This window comes from Poromitra crassiceps, assembly GCF_964638095.1.
Source record: "Poromitra crassiceps genome assembly, chromosome: 12".
NCBI classification, from domain to species: Eukaryota; Metazoa; Chordata; class Actinopteri; order Beryciformes; family Melamphaidae; genus Poromitra; species Poromitra crassiceps.
The window spans coordinates 22,472,487-22,494,443 of record NC_139632.1 but is presented as its reverse complement, the minus strand read 5'-3'; the positions used below and the strand labels follow the sequence as shown (position 1 = coordinate 22,494,443).

Sequence of the window (21,957 nt, the reverse complement as noted above, 5' to 3'; positions counted from 1 at the left end):
GTGTGTGTGTGTGTGCGACTGCGTGCATGCGGGTTTGTGCATGAGAGAGCAAAACAATATGTTGGCAAGCACCATTAGATCACAAAGGTGTGAAGGAGGAAAACGAGGTCCTGTTTAGGATGGTGATCTGAATACAAAACAAGTCCTCTCTCACACACACACACACACACACACACACACTAACTCACTCACTCTCTCTCTCTCTCTCTCTCTCTAACACACACACACACAGTCAATATCCAGCATTGTTAAATCACACTGTTGTGTAAAGTTTAAACAAATATTTTCAGCAGGCTGCATTGCTTTGTTTTGTGTTGTTTTATTCGTCCTCTACAGTGACATGATTCATATGCAGCAGGGTCATAGGTCACCTCTGGCACATGTTGTGATGTCACCCCTGGACCAGCCACAGCCAATCAATTCTGCAGAGCGTCACCCGGCCTGATGGACTGTCCAGCTGCAGGCGAGCTGAGGCCACCCAGGCTCAACATCACCCGTGTTTCTTTGACCAGTGATGGTTTTGCTTCTCCTAGGAAATACATTCTCCCCCGGAGAACAATGATACATAATTCAAAGAATGAATGGCTGTAATTAAGAATCCATTTGTCACTTCAGAGGGTAGGGCAAGGCAGTTGGCCCATTTGTGAACATAAATAGCTCCTAAAGCCAGGAAAGATGACTGAGACCTGTGATTTTGTCAAGATGTAAAAACAATACTTTGTTGACTTGTTTCCTCAGAGAAAAACAAATAATCCTATGATACTAACATATACTATTAACATCACAGCAACAATTCCAGTACATTACTACACATTGATTATGGAATTCTAGTCAATTTGTTCGAAAAGCAATCAATAATAGCCCACTGGAATGATTATGAATTAAAATACCGGTATGTAGTCTATTTATGAGCACAACACAAAAGACAAAAATATCAATAGGCCAAGTTTGTGAACTTGCATGCTGCAAGTTCACAAACAGTGGTCTTCTCACAAAGATTATCACGTGTGTATTTGCTGCATGAACAATCAAAATTATAATTTGCAGATACTATTCACAAAGGCATCAAAAGCTAAAGACACAATCCCAAGGACAAGACAGAAATAGTCCATCCCTGTGTAACATTTCAGTCTGCTGTGCGTAGTGCGCCATCTAGCGGGTAGCAGCAAGTAACGCAACAACACTGCAGAGAGAGAAGAAGAAACATGGCGACTTCCATGAGCGTCCACTTTGATGCTGTCTTGCTTCCAGTAAATAGACTTACTCACTGAAGATCACGTTTAATCGACGGGAAAACAACAGTAAACATAAAGTAAGTAGCGTTAGATGATATATTGTTTTGAAAGCACAGTCTGCTACCAGGCAGCCAGGCAAACCTTGACCGAGGATCAGTCTGTGCCATGGGTTCACATTCAATTATTCTACCTTAAATGCTGTATTCAACCAGGTGGCTGTAAGATTTGTATGTCCAGTAACAACAATGTATAATAGCTATTCTAGCACTAAAGGACTTGAGTGTGTATTCATGGTGACCTTATGCTATCTCCTGGACCTATGGTGTCAATTGAATATTGCGTATAGCCTGCCTTTGAGTTTATAGTCGTAATTATAGCTTAATACTTTACTTTGTGATTTGTTTAGCCTATAGCCTACTACAGGACTTTCTGTGGTATGATTATTTTTGCACATTTTAAAGTTTTGTGGTGATACGCTACAGTGCTGTGTCTCGCCTGCAGGCGGCGATGTCCCGGCTGGCTGTGGTGTGTGGCGGGTCCCGGGGTATCGGAGCGGCAGTGTGCCGCTTGCTGGCGAAGAAAGGCTGCAGGCTGGCCGTTGTGTCCAGGAACCCAGACGCTGCCCAGGCCACTGTGGCATCTCTGAAGGGAGGTGTGATGCTCTGCTTATCAACTTCACAGACATACCTTCAACTTGCAGAGCAGCACTTGGCCTTCATGGAAGATAGATAGGCTATAGGAGATCCGCTTATCGTCAAAGGAGAGAGAGAGAGAAAAATAAAATAAAAAATAAATTAGAATGCAGCTCAATGCAGTGAAATCCCATATGCATTTTATTTAGTGATAATGTTGAGTATACTATATTTTACGTGATAATTGTACTAGCAGAGAGGGGAAAAGTACACACTTTCTTTACTTAAGTAGAAGTACAGTTAATTGTGTAAAAAAGACAGGTAAAATTAGAAGTACTGATTCAACTTAATTACTCAAGTAAAAGTAAAAAAGTACAGGCTCTGAAATGTACTCAAGTATAAAAGTAAAAAAGTATTTTCTGTGCAAGGTGAATAGAAACTCACGTCATATTAATATAATTCAAATTAGGTAGCAAGGCATACAAATTACCTTGCTGCCACTAGGCGTAAAATGTAACTTTGCAAAACAGCTCTAGACTCAGTATGACATGTCTGCTCCAGTTGCTCTGTGTATCTGCCTGTAGGAGGTGCTACGCTGCTTTGTCAGCTGGTGATGTTAACGACAGGGCAATGCTGTAATGTGTCTCCTCCATCAGGAATTGAACCGTCTACCTGTCAGGTAGAGACAGTGACACAGCCACTCATCATGCTGAGCTATGAGCTGTTGGGAGTTCAGCTTCTGACTTCTACACACTGTGTTTACACTGACAATAACAGATAGCATAAAGTGTGAGACAGGTGGGATTTGAACTAGTGAGCTGAGCTAGAGTCAGCTAGCCTCCCTCATCAGTTTATTTCTATCAGTGTTCAAACTACTGATGATGATAAAGACGGATCACTGGTGCAGCTCATAATGTGAAGACTGCTTAAGCAATTGCCTGAGGGTGGGATGGAACCAACAACCTTTTCATCATCATCCAGATGTTTATCTGAGTGAGCTATAGCCAACTTCCTCTTGTGATTATTTTTATGTTGTAGCTTTAAACCTTGATCTGTGACTGTTGAAGTAGGTCTGACATGAAGGAGATAAGAGAGAAATATGAGCGTGTGATTTGAAAAAGAAAGTTGCACTCCACAATTAGGATTTTCTGACCTAAGAGCCTCAAAATCTTCAGGAAAGTATCCTGTAGTCTTTGATATGTCACCTGGACCAGATCTTTCCATGTACTAAATCGGCTGGGATCCAGTAGATCTGGATGCTGATTGATCCGTATGAGGCCACCATACAGGTTTCCTCAAGTCAGGGTCATGGGTGTGTGTGGTGAACAGGTCATTGTTCAGAGGGCATAACGAGAAAAGCTCTGTTCCATCTGTGAGCTTCTGTCAGCTGTTTTTACTCTGATGGTTTTGGCTCCAGTTTGGATCTCCTTATCAGTTTCTCATCTTGCAGCTGATTCCTCTGAATGATCCATGTCCACTGCCAAGTCACTGTGTCTGTGTCGCTACCTGACAGGTGGATTATTGGTTCTATTCCCGATGGAGGAGACATATTACAGCAGAGATGGGAAAAGTACACACTTTCTTTACTTAAGTAGTTAATTTTGTAAAAAAGATTCTGGTAAAAGTACTGATTCAACTAAATTACTCAAGTAAAAGTAAAAAAGTACAGGCTCTGAAATGTACTCGTAAAACATATTTTAAGATGCATAAAGACTATAGTTTGATTCATAATTTGTGTATTTTTTTCGGCAAACCTTTTGTACAACTATTGCTCAAAGATTGTTTAAATAATCTGACTGCATCCATCTTTAAGTCAGCGGGCCAGACTTTATAGAATAACACTGTGTTTATCTCTATGGCATTTAGATTGCATAGAGATAAGCACTGTGCCTATCTCTATGGGATTTAGCTTGCATAGAGATGAATGGATGGTTACGATGTAACCCAGGTTTCCTGAGGAAGACTTCTCTCCCTCGTGAATTCCATTCATGATGATATTACCTTATCCAGCGCTGCAGCACAGCTGTTGTGGATTACCACTTTAAGACACTTAATTAGCACCACCTGGGTGTGATTGTTCAGGTGTGGCTGGTTTGACTGAGGCTAAGGGCTTTTAGACACTTAACAAAAACCTTTTTCTAGTGGCAAAAAAATAAGAAGTTCCCCTGTTCCAGCAGTCAAACCACATGGCCTAATGGACAAGGAGTCTTAGTTACTGCCCATCTCTGTGTACTAGAGTGATTGCAGAGAGTTGGCTGGGTATGTTGACTGCAGACCTAATATACTCTACAATGTAGGCTACAGTAACTGTGTAACAAATTGCCTCCTGCAAAATCACTCTTTTATTATCTCTTTATTCTCTCTCCCTCTTGAAGAGTAAATTATTTATTTATTTATTTATTAGTTTCTTGTTTCTTCAACGATATAAGCTAATCAACGAACTGGCGTGCTCAACCCGACGTTTTAAAGATAGTTACTGGGTGCCGATCCAAATATCTCAAAAATTAAATCAAAAACAGCACTCTCAGATATCTGTAAAGTGTAAACTTTTAATACGCACAGCAGCAAATATACAACGAACGTTTCAGCCTCACAGGCTTTCCTCAGCGTTGTAACAAACAGTGGGTGTGACCCATATAAGTAGGAGCCAGGACCATGCTGATTGAAACCAGCTGTGGAAAATGCATGCAACAATCAATCAATCAATCTTCAACATATCTAGAGCAAACAGAGTGGTCAAGAACCTACATAACAAATAAATAAGATGACCGCACAGCTGATCAGAATACATCAACATGACTGATTAAATCACTCACAGATCCTAAAAGAAATAAATCTGTGAACAAAATAAATGTAAAAAAATAGATAAATATGGACAATTGTAGATATATACAAGTCTCAATCTGTATAAATGGTATCTGTCACAATGATATAAAAAAATACCAGAAGCATATTAGAAGTAGCCTATAAGAAAAATGAGAAGAATTTAAGGAAACTCCTCAGTCTCGAACTGCATGACAGGAGCAGAAAACCCATCACAAAATGTGTAAGCATGACTAATCACATATCAAAACACACATCAAAACAAGGGATCAAAACCATTTACAAGAAACAAGAGAGCAATAATTCTTCATTTAAACCCTTAGGATGCTCAGTCTGTAAGTGGTGAATCCAATATGCTTCTCTCTGGAGAAGTTTTCTCTCCCTGTCTCCTCCTCTCAGAAGTGGCCCCACTGACTCAATCCCCATAAAACGTAAGCTACAAACGCCATGGTCATATTTATTAAAATGTTTGGCAACCGGAGATTTCTCGTCACCCCTTCTGATGCTGCTCTTATGTTCGGAAATTCTAATTCTCAGTTGTCTTTTTGTTTTCCCAACATAGTACAAACCACACGGGCGTTTTAAAAGGTAGACAACATGAGTGGACCGACATGTGATTCTATCTTTGACCATCATCGATTTCCCCGTATGGGGATGTGAGAATTGATTACCTTTAATCATGGCGTTGCAGCTTACACAATTCAAACACGGAAAATTACCTGGGGGAAGAGAATTTAAAAAATGTGTGGGTTTCACATAAAGATCGGTCTTTACAAGCTTGTCACATCGGACACTTTGGCTCAACGCCTTGAGCACTTGAAAAAGAAAGAGACTCGCCTTTTGCTGCATGGTTCGACTCTATCCCAATACTGGAGAAACAAAAGAATTCCAAGGGGATTAAGAATGAATAAAGCACCTACATTGGGCAGCCATGATCCGGCTTTCTGTAAGAAATGGTGCGAAGTCCTAAATAAGTGTTCATTGGACTTGATCCTGCTGGTGATTGAGCACACACAACAGGAGTTATCCAAAACCCGAGCCGAAATCACGGAGCTACAGTCGGAGTTACAATCCAAACTCAACTCTAAGCAGATGAAAGAGTTGAATGATCACTGTTCTACTTTAATTGAATCCTACCAGAAAGAGCTGTCGGAGATGAAACTCCAGAAATATCGACGTGACACATTGGATTATAAGAACGACCGCGTATATTCCTGGCTCTCTGGACGCACGGAGAGGGCGCACTGGCCACGCAGGAGATACGAGCGGTCATCCAGTGGACCGTCTTCAGATGGGACCGGCCCGTCCGGGAATGAATCCACAGCAACGTCCAGGCAGGCTCGTTTTTTAGAGACAACGCAACGCACCGGCCGTACCAAGACGGCTATAAGAGGAAACCAACACGGCGGGGCGGCAGGCGGCACAGACAGGTACCTATTGAGGGGAAGACCTCCAATATAATTAATTTGTCAAAAAGGCAGCTTGATGACTTTGAGACTTCTGTGCTATCCAAGGGCCTGTCCTTTGTGCCTTCGAAAGAGGCTGATGGATTTACTACTAAGATTGAACTGTTCAAGTTTTTCCGTATACTTAAATTAAAGACATTTTTCTGTAGAGACATTGGACAAAGTAACTCTCCCCATAACGCTCTGGGACACGACTCTCCTGAGATGAGCTCGGAGCACCACGGCGAGGTAGAAGCGACCGAGCTTTGTACTGGCAAAAAGTTTAAACCTAGGAGTTCTTTTGTTCCCCCAGTGACTAATGCCTCTGTACTTACATTTTGTCGACTTGTGGATAATGATGTTTCTCTTCTTGTCTCATCGTCTGATGTCAATAAATGTCACTCTAACCTATCCCCACAGGAGAGACGAGCACTTTATAATCTGTCTAAAGATGATTCTGTTGTAATACGTAAAGCTGACAAAGGGGGTGCAGTTGTACTGCAAAACAGGGACTCTTATTGCACTGAGATTATGAATCAGTTAAGTAATGCGGACTTTTACATACCTTTAAGTTATGATCCTACTCTGGTATTTTCTGGTGAAATTAGTAACATTTTAGACTGGGCAGCAAGTAATCAATTTATATCACAGGATGAATATAAGTTTTTGTCTCAAGTGCATCCAATACGTCCAATATTTTACACCTTACCGAAAATCCACAAGAGCTGTCAGGAACCGGTCCCAGGGCGCCCCATAGTGTCCGGGATTGGGTCCCTGACTGAGCCCATCTCCCAATTTATAGATTGTCATATTAAAGCTTTGGTAACTCAGTTACCCTCTTATGTACGAGACACCTCTGATTTTTTGAGAAAGTTAACATCTGTGGGTGGGATCAGTGACTCCGATTGGCTGTGCACGATGGACGTGGCGAGCTTGTATACCAATGTGCCCCATAAAGAGGGTTTGGAGGCTCTACAGTATTATCTGAATTCTAGGTCAACACAACTTCCTTCCACTGAATTGTTATCTAAATTGTCTGAACTTGTCCTTACTAAGAATTATTTCAGATTTAACAATGACTTTTATTTACAGAGACAGGGCGTCTCGATGGGTAGTCCATTTAGCCCTAATTATGCAAACCTGTTTATGGGGAAGTTTGAGGAAGATCATGTGTACAAAAATAATCCATATTTGTCTCTTATCAAATGCTGGTTTAGATATATCGACGATCTGTTTTTCGTGTTCACAGGTACAGCAGAGGAACTAGAATTGTTTAAGTTACATCTAAATTCTAGAGTCCCCACCATCTCTTTCACTCTGGAGGCAAGCAGAGAAACTGTGCCTTTTTTGGATGTAAGGGTAAATAAATCTGAACTAATACACACGACCGTCTTTAGAAAAAAAACAGATAGGAACAATTATTTACATTTTTCGAGCTATCATCCACATAGCCTAAAAAAGAGTTTACCTTACAGTCAGTTGCTAAGAATTAAAAGGATATGTAGCTCTGGTGATGAATTTGAGAGACAGGCTGATGCCATGTGCACCCGTTTTTTAGAAAAGGGTTATGATCAAAAACTGCTTAATGATTGTTTGTCCAAGGTCCGCGATAAAGATAGGGAGAGTCTCTTGAAACCCAACCCTCCTCCTCTCAAACAGCAGCCCCTTGTTTTATCCACAACGTTTTCTCCGATCTCCCAGTCGGTTAAGAATGTCATTAGAAAACATTGGCATATATTGTCCAGTGATCCCGTTGTGGGTCGCGAGTTTGTCAAGTATCCTATATTCGCCATTAAGCGACAAAAAAATGTGAATGACAAGCTTGTAAAGACCGATCTTTATGTGAAACCCACACATTTTTTAAATTCTCTTCCCCCAGGTAATTTTCCGTGTTTGAATTGTGTAAGCTGCAACGCCATGATTAAAGGTAATCAATTCTCACATCCCCATACGGGGAAATCGATGATGGTCAAAGATAGAATCACATGTCGGTCCACTCATGTTGTCTACCTTTTAAAATGCCCGTGTGGTTTGTACTATGTTGGGAAAACAAAAAGACAACTGAGAATTAGAATTTCCGAACATAAGAGCAGCATCAGAAGGGGTGACGAGAAATCTCCGGTTGCCAAACATTTTAATAAATATGACCATGGCGTTTGTAGCTTACGTTTTATGGGGATTGAGTCAGTGGGGCCACTTCTGAGAGGAGGAGACAGGGAGAGAAAACTTCTCCAGAGAGAAGCATATTGGATTCACCACTTACAGACTGAGCATCCTAAGGGTTTAAATGAAGAATTATTGCTCTCTTGTTTCTTGTAAATGGTTTTGATCCCTTGTTTTGATGTGTGTTTTGATATGTGATTAGTCATGCTTACACATTTTGTGATGGGTTTTCTGCTCCTGTCATGCAGTTCGAGACTGAGGAGTTTCCTTAAATTCTTCTCATTTTTCTTATAGGCTACTTCTAATATGCTTCTGGTATTTTTTTATATCATTGTGACAGATACCATTTATACAGATTGAGACTTGTATATATCTACAATTGTCCATATTTATCTATTTTTTTACATTTATTTTGTTCACAGATTTATTTCTTTTAGGATCTGTGAGTGATTTAATCAGTCATGTTGATGTATTCTGATCAGCTGTGCGGTCATCTTATTTATTTGTTATGTAGGTTCTTGACCACTCTGTTTGCTCTAGATATGTTGAAGATTGATTGATTGATTGTTGCATGCATTTTCCACAGCTGGTTTCAATCAGCATGGTCCTGGCTCCTACTTATATGGGTCACACCCACTGTTTGTTACAACGCTGAGGAAAGCCTGTGAGGCTGAAACGTTCGTTGTATATTTGCTGCTGTGCGTATTAAAAGTTTACACTTTACAGATATCTGAGAGTGCTGTTTTTGATTTAATTTTCAACGATATAAGCACCATGAAGTTTGGGAAATGTAAGAGTATCAAAGTTGCATTCTTCCCCTTTCCTCTGAAAGTCCCTACCCCTAAAATCACCTTATTTCACAATCCATCCAAAATGAAATGTCAAAAATATGATAAACATTTGTCCTCAAGCTCTGACAACCATATCTATATCCATATGATCATTTCCCTTTCTCTGTTTTTCACATTTGGCACTGAGAGCATTTGCACCCACACACATGCAACACCGAACCACTGATATTATGTTTATGTCAACCCAATTTAAAATAAATGTACACCTTTCTAGAGCTGATGAACTGGCTGCATTCAGTCATGGTTTACTAACTCACTCACTGACCTATCTGTTCTCTAGCCAACCACGTGGCTTTTAGCTGCGATGTCTCCAAAGAGCAGGAGGTGCAGAAGACCTTTGAGATGATCCAGAAGACCTGTGGAAACATCTCTTATCTTGTGAATGCAGCCGGCTTCAACAGGTGATCCACTGATCCACTGCGGTACGGATATGATGTTTTATAATGTGGAACTTTGGGGCTGACTTGCATGTGTGTGTGTGTGTGTGTGTGTGTGTGTGTGTGTGTGTGTGTGTGTGTGTGTGTGTGTGTGTGTGTGTGTGTGTGTGTGTGTGTGTGTGTGTGTGTGTGTGTGTGTGTGTGTGTGTGTGTGTGTGTGTGTGTGTGTGTGTGTGTGTGTGTGTGTGTGTGTGTGTGTGTGTGTGTGTGCAGGGATGGTCTGTTATTGAGGACCAAGCCAGATTTAATGGTGGCTCTGCTTCACACCAACCTGCTGGGCAGCATGCTGACCTGCAGGGCGGCGCTGCGGAGCATGCTGCAGGCCCAGGGGGCTGCCATAGTCAATATAGGTACAGTATGCAATATTTTTTTTCCCATGATGGCGAAGGCATGACCTCTGATTGGCTGACTGTACTCGGCTGCTCCCACCTTCTTTCCAGGCGAGCCATAAGTATCTCAAATGTGAGCAGCAGGTGCAGAAAAAATCATTAAATCAACAAGCATGAGATACTTCATTATATGGAACGTTACAATAGCAAACCCTATATCTGAGTTATTTCGGCCTACTTAGCCTATTGCACAGACGTGTAATTTTTTCTTGTCATTCCAAATTTAATCACATTGTTGCTCTAGTAGAAGTACAGTTATTTGTACTGTTATACTGATTCAACTTAATTACTCAAGTAAAAGGAAAAAAGTACAGGCTCTGAAATGTACTCAAGTATAAAAGTAAAAGGTGTTCTGTGCAAGGCGAATAGAAACTCACGTCATATTAATATAATTCAAATACTATTAAACTTAAAAGGTCCCTTCAAAACATATTTTAAGATGCATAAAGACTATACTTTAATCTTCTAGTCTTAATCACTATGACCCACTAGCTCAGAGAGTTGGATTGCTGTCTAGCAGTTTGGGGCTTGTGGGTTTGAGCCTCAGTGACTTCTGAGGTTGTGGGTTCGATCCTCAGTCAGTTTTGAATGTCGACAGCCAGAGGAAAGAGTCATTAAAGCCCTGAGAAAACCTCGTTCAATCAGTCTGAGTTGGTGGCATAGAGAGTAGGCTTGCTACCTGGCAATATTGAGACCTCAGCTACTTTTGCGGTCGTGGGTTCGAGCCTCAGTCAGTTTTGAATGGTGACAGGCAGAGGGAAGAGACAAGAGCGCCCGGAGAAGAGCTGTGAGTGTGAAGGGCAGTTGGTGGTGTGAAGGAATAATACACACAGAGACACCGGGGCCAGAGGTTGTGGGTTCTAATCCCGTTCAGCTGGCACTGCCTGGATCTAAGGGGGGGGATGTTCTCCCCCCCTGACCTCTGCAGAGACATGAGCTGAGGGTTATGAGGCAGAAAACCACAGAGAGCTGAAATTTTACTGAGATTGGAAGTGCTTTCCTTATGGTAGTCTGAGTCCTGGCTGCCGCTAGGCGTAAAAAAAACTTTTGAAAAACTGCTCTAGACTCAGTATATGACATGTCTGGATCTCTTTGCAGTCTGTCCACAGTGTCCATTTCTGTGGCTCTGTGGGAGGCGCTGTGTTGCTCTGTGTATCTGCCTGTAGGAGGTGCTACGCTGGTGATGTTAAAGACAGGGCAGTGCTGTAATATGTCTCCTCCATCGGGAATCGAACCAACAGTCTACCTGTCAGACAGAGACAGTGACACAGCTGCTCAGCCGACTGAGCTATGAGCTGTTGGGAGTTAAGCTTCTGATTTCTACACACTGTATTCACACTGACAATAACACAGAGCATAAAGAGTGAGACAGGTGAGATTTGTACCAGTGAGTTGAGCTAGAGCATACATGGGCAACATACGGCCCGCGGGCGCCCCCTGTGTGGCCCGCGATGGAATTGCAAAAAAAAAAAAAAGGGGGGGGTTCTTTTTTTTCTGGCTTCAAATGCCCCAAATTTTTCGTGCTGTCGCCGTTCAGCCCTCAGCAAAATCTGGTAGCGAGGACATTTTTTTGTGGCCCTCTCTATCATCAAAGTTGCCCATCCCTGGGTTACGGCACGAAAAAATTGGGGCATTTGAAGCCAGGTTTAGAGGAATAACTCATTTTAAATTAACAGTTGTGATGTCATTATTCAGTCTTAACCACCAATATTTGATACTTTTCTCACTCACTCCTATGTCACCACACTCTCCCTGCAGGGCTTGAAATTAACTTTTTTCACCACCTGCCAATATGGCTGCTAGATTTTAAAGTTACCAGCCAATTAGAATTTCCACTATCCGAAATGTTTTTCTTGAAATAAACCAGAATATGAGTGGGTTAATTTAAGCATAAGTATCAGTAAGTGGCCGGGATTCTCAAAGCCTGTGTTGAGGGTCACACGAACATGCACTCTTAGCTAAATAAATCCAAAACCAACAAGTTAATTATTTAAATTTCTACCTCAATGTAGAACAGCCATTTCTTACACATGAGATTACTTTTGGCCTTTTAGTCATAAAGATTATTGAAAGATATTCCATATTCCAGACTGAAATGCTATAACAGAAGAATATTGGCCAGAATGACATGAACATTTGGACACTTATTCAGCGGGTATCTTGCATGTTGCGTTCAGGTGCACTGTAAAAAAAAAAAATCCATCGCGGGCCACACAGGGGGCCGTATGTTGCCCATGTGTGCTTTATAGTAACATTCAGTCATAACTCATTTATAATTAAGCCCATAGTTAATGAACTAATCATGTACAAAACACACACACACAGTCACATATTTTATATACTGTATATGTTGTAAGCCTAATTTTTGCCATCACAGCTGCTTTTTACATGTATGGGATAATACAGGCTAATATACAAGGTGTCCCAAGCTCTGAGTCATTATAAACTCAATTAGCTACAGAAGCTAATGTTCACATTCAGTCCTTGTATATTTCTCTCATGTGTTCATCATTCCTTTCCTCCTCTGTGTGTGTGTGATTGAGAAATGAGATGCAGGTGGTGTTCATCCTAATTGGCCTGGTCAGGTGTCGGATTGCTGCTGGCTGATTGGCTGGTGGAGAGCATTTAAGCCAGCTGATGCCATCCTGTCGCCCCTTGCTCTCCTCATTCCCAACGATGATGGCTGCTGTGCTGACTGCTGTGTTCTGTCAGGTAGGAACTGTGTGTAGACCTACTTTAGTAGTTCTGCAGAACTTTATTAAGATGTGTCTTTATCTTGGTGGACCTGTGCAGTCTAAACTGTAAATAGTTACCTTCCAGATCTACACTTTTGTACACTGTAAATAACACTTACCCAAGTAGCAGAAAGTAGGGGGAGAAGCCCTTTAGTTTTTTGTAACATTTTCTCATGTTTATTTTGTAGGAGCTTATAGGTAAGAGCTGTGTCTCTTATTTAATCCATCATTTTCTTTTCTTAGGTAAATTTAAGGTTGGGGATTAGTTTGATTGGTTAGTTGTGTTGGGGCCATGCTGTGCTCTGAAACTAAACCTGCTACTTGTGAACTTGTGATGGTGGTTTGGCTGATCATCCTTGGGAGTGGGAAGAGTGGGGGCACTTTTGTGTTGCGGTCCGGTTCCCCGAGGCCGGTTCCTAACATAATTGGGTGCTCGTCTGCTTTTCTCAGCACGTCGTCTGTGAGTGTGTGTGTGTATATATATTTTATATGTTTGTCTGGTGGGCAGTCTTTGTGCAGGTGGTAAATGGTGTTAGTCAAGGTGCCTTTGCATGGAGCTGAGGAAGCTCATGGTGGTAAAGCTGGTGGAGATGTTTGTTGGAGGAGGAGCCGGTCAGAGGGGACCAGTAAGACTGAGGAGGGGCGTGACAAGGCAGGGCCGTCAGTAGCACCGTTTCTCCTCTTTCTGTGTAGACTGCTACCCTACAAGAGTCTCCGTACATAGACTTGCCTGTCACTCTGACTCCCAAGCCGTCTAAATCAGCGATACAGACGTATTTACAAGTGTCACAGAAACATTTCAAAGCCACATATTGAGAAGAGTTCATAGCTTCTCGACGTCGGGGTTAGAAAGCTTGACGCTGCTCATAAATGCCTCTTTTCATCTGAAGTCTGCGCTGGTGATATTTTTTACCGAGCCTTTGGCCAGAGTGGCGCTGTGACGGCCGAGAGCTCTAACCCGGAAAAAATATCACCAGCACAGACTTCAGATGAAAAGAGGCATTTATGAGCAGCGTCGAGCTTTCTAACCCCGACGTCGAGAAGCTATGAACTCTTCTCAATATGTGGCTTTGAAATGTTTCTGTGACACTTGTACATACGTCTGTATCACTGATTTAGACGGCTTGGGAGTCAGTCACAGGCAAGTCTATGTACGGAGATGGGACTCTTGTAGGGTAGCATAGTCTACACAGAAAGGAGAAACGGTGCTACTGATGGCCCTGCCTTGTCACGCCCCTCCTCAGTCTTACTGGTCCCCTCTGACTGGCTCCTCCTCCAACAAACATCTCCACCAGCTTTACCACCATGAGCTTCCTCAGCTCCATGCAAAGGCACCTTGACTAACACCATTTACCACCTGCACAAAAACTGCCCACCAGACAAACATATAAAATATATATATATATATATATATATATATATATACACTCAGACGACTTTCTGACTGAGAAAAGCGGGCGACCCCCTAATTATGTTAGGAACCGGCCTCGGGGAAGGGGACGGCAATACAAAAGTGCCCCCACTCTTCCCACTCCCAAAGATGATCAGCCAAACCACCATCACAAGTCGCAGGTTTAGTTTCAGAGCACAGCATGGCCCTAACATCAACAAATCTAACAAAACTAATCGCCAACCTTAAACTTACCTAAGAAAAGGATGGATTAAAAAAAAAAATACACACAGCTCCTACAAAATAAACATGAGAAAATGTTACAAAACTAGAGGGCTTCTCCCTCCTACTTCTGAAAGTAAGAGTTATTTAGTGTAAAAAAGTATAGATCGGGAAGGTAGCTATTTACATTTTAAACTGCACAAGTCTACCTAGACAAGGACAGATCTTCAGGTTCTAAAGAACTACTAAAGTAGGCCTACACACAGTTCCTACCTGATAGCCCAAGGGTCAGTAGACCAGCCATCATCGTTGGCAATGACAGCAAGGGCTGGCATCCCCAAACCCATTCAACAGTGCAGAAACAGGAAGTTTAATGTTTAGGGCTATCACTCACACCTCAATTTGCTACAGGATTAAACCGTATGAGTCTATGGTCATGTGTTCACATCATTCCTTTCCTTAGTGTGTAATTGAACTATGCCTCCACTCATTGTACTCCTAATTCCCAACTATGATTGCTCTGTGTTGACTCTTTGCTGTGTTCTGTCAGGTAGGAACTGTGTAGGCCTACTAAGTTCTAGAGAACTCTAAGATGTGTTATCTTAGTGGACCTGTGCACTGTAAATAGCTACTTCCAGCTCTACACTTTTGTACAGTAACATCTTACCCAAGTAAAGTATGAGGGAGAAGCCCTTTAGTTTTTTGTAACATTTTCTCATGTTTATTTTGTAGGAGCTTATAGGTGAGAGCTGTCTTTTATTTAATCCATCCTTTTCTTAGGTAAGTTTAAGGTTGGGGATTATTTTGTTGTTTGGGCCATGCTGTGCTCTGAAACTAAACCTGCGACTTGTGATGGTGGTTTGGCTGATCATCCTTGGGAGCACTTTTGTGTTGGGGTCCCGTTCCCCGAGGCCGGTTCCTAACATAATTGGGGGCTCGTCCGCTTTTCTCTTTCGTCAGCACGTCGTCTGAGTGTGTATATATATATATATATATATATATATATATATATATATATATATATATATATATATATATATATTTGTCTGGTGGGCATTCTTTGTGCAGGTGGTAAATTGTGTGCATGGAGCTGAGGAAGCTCATGGTGGTAAAGCTGGTGGAGAGAGGTTTGGAGGAGGAGCCGGTCAGAGGGGACCAGTAAGACTGAGGAGGGGCGTGACAAGGCAGGGCCATCAGTAGCACCGTTTCTCCTCTTTCTGTGTAGACTGCTACCCTACAAGAGTCCCATCTCCGTACATAGACTTGCCTGTGACTCTGACTCCCAAGCCGTCTAAATCAGTGATACAGACGTATGTACAAGTGTCACAGAAACATTTCAAAGCCACATATTGAGAAGGGTTCATAGCTTCTCGACGTCGGGGTTAGAAAGCTCGACGCTGCTCATAAATGCTTCTTTTCATCTGAAGTCTGTGCTGGTGATATTTTTTCCAGGTTAGAGCTCCCAGCCGTCAGAGCGCTCAACAGCGCCACTCTGGCCGAAAGCTCGGTAAAAAATATCACCAGCACAGACTTCCGATGAAAAGAGGCATTTATGAGCAGCGACGAGCTTTCTAACCCCGACGTCGAGAAGCTATGAACCCTTCTTCTCAATATGTGGCTTTGAAATGTTTCTGTGACACTTGTAAATACGTCTGTATCGCTGATTTAGACGGCTTGGGAGTCAGAGTGACAGGCAAGTCTATGTACGGAGACTCTTGTAGGGTAGCAGTCTACACAGAAAGAGGAGAAACGGTGCTACTGACAGCCCTGCCTTGTCACACCCCTCCTCAGTCTTACTGGTCCCCTCTGACCGGCTCCTCCTCCAACAAACATCTCCACCAGCTTTACCACCATTAGCTTCCTCAGCTCCATGCAAAGGCACCTTGACTAACACCATTTACCACCTGCACAAAGACTGCCCACCAGACAAACATAAAATATATATATACACACACACACAGACGACGTGCTGACGAATGAGAAAAGCAGACGAGCACCCAATTATGTTAGGAACCGGCCTCGGGGAACCGGACCGCAACACAAAAGTGCCCCCACTCTTCCCACTCCCAAGGATGATCAGCCAAACCACCATCACAAGTTCACAAGTAGCAGGTTTAGTTTGAGAGCACAGCATGGCCCCAACACAACTAACCAATCAAACTAATCCCCAACCTTAAATTTACCTAAGAAAAGAAAATGGATTAAATAAGACACAGCTCTTACCTATAAGCTCCTACAAAATAAACATGAGAAAATGTTACAAAAAACTAAAGGGCTTCTCCCCCTACTTTCTGCTACTTGGGTAAGTGTTATTTACAGTGTACAAAAGTGTAGATCTGGAAGGTAACTATTTACAGTTTAGACTGCACAGGTCTACCAAGATAGACACATCTTAATAAAGTTCTGCAGAACTACTAAAGTAGGTCTACACACAGTTCCTACCTGACAGAACACAGCAGTCAGCACAGCAGCCATCATCGTTGGGAATGAGGAGAGCAAGGGGCGACAGGATGCATCAGCTGGCTTAAATGCTCTCCACCAGCCAATCAGCCAGCAGCAATCTGACACCTGACCAGGCCAATTAGGATGAACACCACCTGCATCTCATTTCTCAATCACACACACACAGAGGAGGAAAGGAATGATGAACACATGAGAGAAATATACAAGGACTGAATGTGAACATTAGCTTCTGTAGCTAATTGAGTTTATAATGACTCAGAGCTTGGGACACCTTGTATATTAGCCTGTATTATCCCATACATGTAAAAAGCAGCTGTGATGGCAAAAATTAGGCTTACATATACAGTATATAAAATATGTGACTGTGTGTGTGTTTTGTACATGATTAGTTCATTAACTATGGGCTTAATTATAAATGAGTTATGACTGAACGTTACTATAAAGCACACATGGGCAACATACGGCCCCCTGTGTGGCCCGCGATGGAATTGCAAAAAAATATTTTTATTTTTTATTTTTTTTTACAGTGCACCTGAACGCAACATGCAAGATACCCGCTGAATAAGTGTCCAAATGTTCATGTCATTCTGGCCAATATTCTTCTGTTATAGCATTTCAGTCTGGAATATGGAATATCTTTCAATAATCTTTATGACTAAAAGGCCAAAAGTAATCTCATGTGTAAGAAATGGCTGTTCTACATTGAGGTAGAAATTTAAATAATTAACTTGTTGGTTTTGGATTCATTTAGCTTCAAGAGTGCATGTTCGTGTGACCCTCAACACAGGCTTTGAGAATCCCGGCCACTTACTGATACTTATGCTTAAATTAACCCACTCATATTCTGGTTTATTTCAAGAAAAACATTTCGGATAGTGGAAATTCTAATTGGCTGGTAACTTTAAAATCTAGCAGCCATATTGGCAGGTGGTGCAAAAAGTTAGTTTCAAGCCCTGCAGGGAGAGTGTGGTGACATAGGAGTGAGTGAGAAATATTGGTGGTTAAGACTGAATAATGACATCACAACTGTTAATTTAAAATGAGTTATTCCTCTAAACCTGGCTTCAAATGCCCCAATTTGTTCGTGCTGGCGCCGTTCAGCCCTCAGCAAAATCTGGTAGCAAGGACTTTTTTTGTGGCCCTCTCTATCATCAAAGTTGCCCATCCATTACGGCATGACAATATTTGTTCGGCCCCGGCAACAATCTGGATTTCTCATGTGGCCCCCCATGAAAAATAGTTGCCCACCCCTGAGCTAGAGTCAGGGGGGAGGGGTTCCAGTTGACTATTGTGACACCTTGCCCTAAAGCCTAAAGAGTAAATGTGGAGTGACACCAGAGTTTTAGCACAGGTTTAAGCAACCACCACCACCACCACCCAAGCTGACCGTCCTGATTGTACGTGAAGGAAGCCTCACTTTCATGTGATCGAGAGACATAGAGAGACAGTGAGAGAGAGCGAGACTAAGAGAGTTCGCCCAAAATCCCGCTGCAAAAAGTTTGACCTGTCTGGTTTTTAAAATGTTACATTTCAGCTGTCAATCAACATAAAGCTGGTGTGTGTGTGTGTGGGGGGGGGGGGGTTTCCAGTAGACTATTGTGACACCTTGCCCTAAAGCCTAAAGAGTAAATGTGGAGTGACACCAGAGTTTTAGCACAGGTTTAAGCAACCACCACCACCACCACCACCCAAGCTGACCGTCCTGATTGTACCTGAAGGAAGCCTCACTTTCATCTGATCGAGAGACATAGAGAGACAGTGAGAGAGAGCGAGACTAAGAGAGTTCGCCCAAAATCCCGCTGCAAAAAGTTTGACCTGTCTGGTTTTTAAAATGTTACATTTCAGCTGTCAATCAACATAAAGCTGGTGTGTGTGTGTGGGGGGGGGGGGGGTTTCCAGTAGACTATTGTGACACCTTGCCCTAAAGCCTAAAGAGTAAATGTGGAGTGACACCAGAGTTTTAGCACAGGTTTAAGCAACCACCACCACCACCACCACCCAAGCTGACCGGCCTGATTGTACCTGAAGGAAGCCTCACTTTCATCTGATCGAGAGACATAGAGAGACAGTGAGAGAGAGCGAGACTAAGAGAGTTCGCCCAAAATCCCGCTGCAAAACGTTTGACCTGTCTGGTTTTTAAAATGTTACATTTCAGCTGTCAATCAACATAAAGCTGGTGTGTGTGTGTGTGTGTGTGTGTGTGTGGGGGGGGGGGGGGGGGGTTCCAGTAGACTATTGTGACACCTTGCCCTAAAGCCTAAAGAGTAAATGTGGAGTGACACCAGAGTTTTGGCACAGGTTTAAGCTCTTATCATATTTAGTCAACCTCATCCTGATTTTATTTAGTCAAGTTTTCATCAACTAAGTGTCTTAAGTATTTTCATCTCATCTTAGTCAAAGAAAACCGTAACTATTCATTAGAATTTCCAAACTTATTGTAAAGATATATTAATCTGTTATTCTGGAATTGTTTTAAGGTTTGAATGTGCAATACAGACACAGATGTTTAACTTATTCTTCTCTTCTGATTGGATCTCTTCCCAATTCGTCCCTCCCTAACATTTAGTCTAGTTTTCACCAGTGAAAATAGGTAGTCGACTAACATTTTTCCTCAGTTTTCGTCTACGAAATCAACACTGCTATGTCTCCACCTAGTGGTGCACTCCTCTTCCAAACTCACACACACTTTTCCACAACTCCACCATGTATCTGAAACAATGTTTACTTACTGTCAATCTCATCAAAGTGTCTGAATACCATCTCCACGTGATCCCACTCCATAAAGCTGCATTTCCCAATGAAGGGCTGGGCAAACACCACATACTGATACATATTTCAAATACATGTCACTCTTGTGTTAGAATGAGTAAATGGGCATTGACACTGTTTTTATATAACCCTTGATCAATTCTCATTAATCTTTTGTCTTTCCTTTTTTATTTGTCTGTAGGCTACATACGTGCACTGCCAGGAGTAGTGGCAGCATTAATAACCAGAGACCAGACTATATCAAAAACATAAACACACAGTGGCGTCTTTCATGCATGCTAGCAAGCGAAACTGCTGTCTGTCTGACCACAGACTGTAGAAAGAGACGCAGGATAGCCAAGCGAATGTGATTGAATGAACGTTTGACAATCACTAGGCCAATCACAGGCAGAGAGGGTGCCTCCAGCCTTCGCCATCATCCGAAAAAAAAAAAATTGCTGTGTGCTGGAGTATTAACACTCTCCATACAAGACTGCATACTGGTCTGACTCCAGTGGCAGCAGCAGCATGATGTTATATTTTCAGTATGGCCACTAGAAGGTGGTGTGTATTACTGTTACATCCCTCACGGGTGTTTGTGTCCTGTTTGCAGGCTCTGTTGTGGGCCTGAAAGGGAACGCTGGCCAGTGTGTGTACAGTGCCAGTAAAGCAGGTCTAGAGGGCTTCACCCGCTCCCTGGCTAAAGAGGTCGCTTCACGCAACATCCGGGTCAACCTGCTGGCTCCAGGTACCACTCTTCATTCTTCTCTCCCCATCCTCTCCCTCAGCATCTGTTGTGACCCCTCTTTTCTCATACGGCGTTTGTCCTTCCCTGTGCCTAAAGAGTGCCAAAACTTAAAAACAAAACAACTATTTATTTTATCTCCAATCTTTTTACCCTTTTTAGTCCAAGTGAAATGTTATATGGTCTCTCCTGATTCTAAATATAGCTAAACCGCTTGGTTTAAAACTATTTTTATAAAGCATTTTAACGAAATCCTCTAGTTTGTGTGCCTAATCCAGAAGAGGGTGTGACTTTAGCACTCTATTCGTGTCCCTGTCCCGTCTCTCTCTCTCACCTCCAGGTTTCATCCGCACGGACATGACAGCAGGGCTGAGGGAGGAGGCCGCGGTGCGCTCCATCCCCCTGGGGCGAATGGGGGAGCCGGAGGAGGTGGCCCAGGCTGTCCTCTTCCTGCTGGAGTCTCCCTACATTACTGGACAGGTGCTGCTGGTGGACGGAGGGCTGCAGCTGGCCATGTAGGGAGTGACACCCAAACAATGTGAGCAGGGCTGGTCAGCACATCACTCAGGATATCTCGTCATAGGAATAGGAGTTGGAGGTCTCTTTGAAGAGGATACTCCAGGCCAGAGGACATGTTTGGAAATGAGGACATTGTAAGACGCGTGTTAATTTTCTGTCATTGTGGAGCAGATGCATTACTAGGCATGGCTGATGTGTTTGGACAGTGGGCACAAGTGGTGTATTTTTTTTGCTAAAGATGAGATGTTCCTAAAAGTACAGAAAGTGAACGTATCTGCTTTTGGACTGAGCAAGGCTTGATGAATGATGTTGACTGTGGTTTTGTGGCCATGTCAAATTCGGAGCCAAATTTCTTACTGTAGACCAGGACTAAAAGAGTGAAACACTGTGATCATGGATATATTTCTATCCTCATCCGTTTGTCAGAGTCCTTGCTGGAAAGAAAGTAGTCTGCTGTTTCTTTCCACAACGCGGTGGCAGCTGCCTTCAAAGTAAGAAAAATAAGCTTGGTTGTTGTTTGACATGGGTGGCATCATGAGGCTGCATCCACCAGAGAATCACCATCATCTTCGGTTGCGTGGCCTCCCATCTTCTCCCTCGGTGCTGAGTCACTGTGCCCGGCCACAGGGGGCGGGGCCTGGCGTGTGGGACGGTCGCTCATGACTAAACTCTGCTGACTCCAGAGTGTCTAGCCCAGTCCAGACCTTCGTGCCCTAAGGCCCTAACTTTGATCAGCCGATTTAATGCTGTTATTTTTTCCATGACTTCCAGGCACCCGCCGCTTACCAAAGCTCTCGTGTTTCTCTCTCCCACTTCCCCCGGGAGACCCCCACGCAGCCGCCACATGTTGCCTCTGCCCCGGGGCCCCCCGAGCCCACCTCTGGAGGGGCCGGCGAAGAGGGTCGGCCATGTTGCGCTGCAGCTGGAGGGAATTAGAGGTGGGAGGGGGGTATTTTTAGCTCGGAGAATGTTTTGAGTGTCCAGTTACAGTGCTGGCTGGTCCTGTGGTGTGGACGGATGGGGTTGGAGGTGGCTGTCGGTGTGCCCTGTGATGAGATTTGAAATGCTGCGATCGCTTGTGTTACGTCTCCCATTCCTCGTGGAAACATGCATCATGATTGTGTCGTTTTGAATAAAGAATTGTTACATCATACACTGAT

General features: G+C 42.9%; 1 protein-coding gene across 1 annotated transcript; it reads left to right on the top strand.

Annotated features, from left to right (window-relative positions):
• Nucleotides 1-1,190: 1,190 nt before the first annotated feature.
• On the top strand, nt 1,191-21,860 carry cbr4 (carbonyl reductase 4). Its single transcript, XM_083647174.1, has 6 exons — nt 1,191-1,312; nt 1,737-1,887; nt 9,430-9,550; nt 9,800-9,936; nt 20,147-20,281; nt 20,619-21,860. The coding sequence occupies exons 2-6, from the start codon at nt 1,743-1,745 to the stop codon at nt 20,795-20,797; spliced, it is 717 nt and encodes a 238-aa protein (XP_083503300.1). The 5' UTR covers nt 1,191-1,312; nt 1,737-1,742; the 3' UTR covers nt 20,798-21,860.
• Nucleotides 21,861-21,957: the final 97 nt, after the last annotated feature.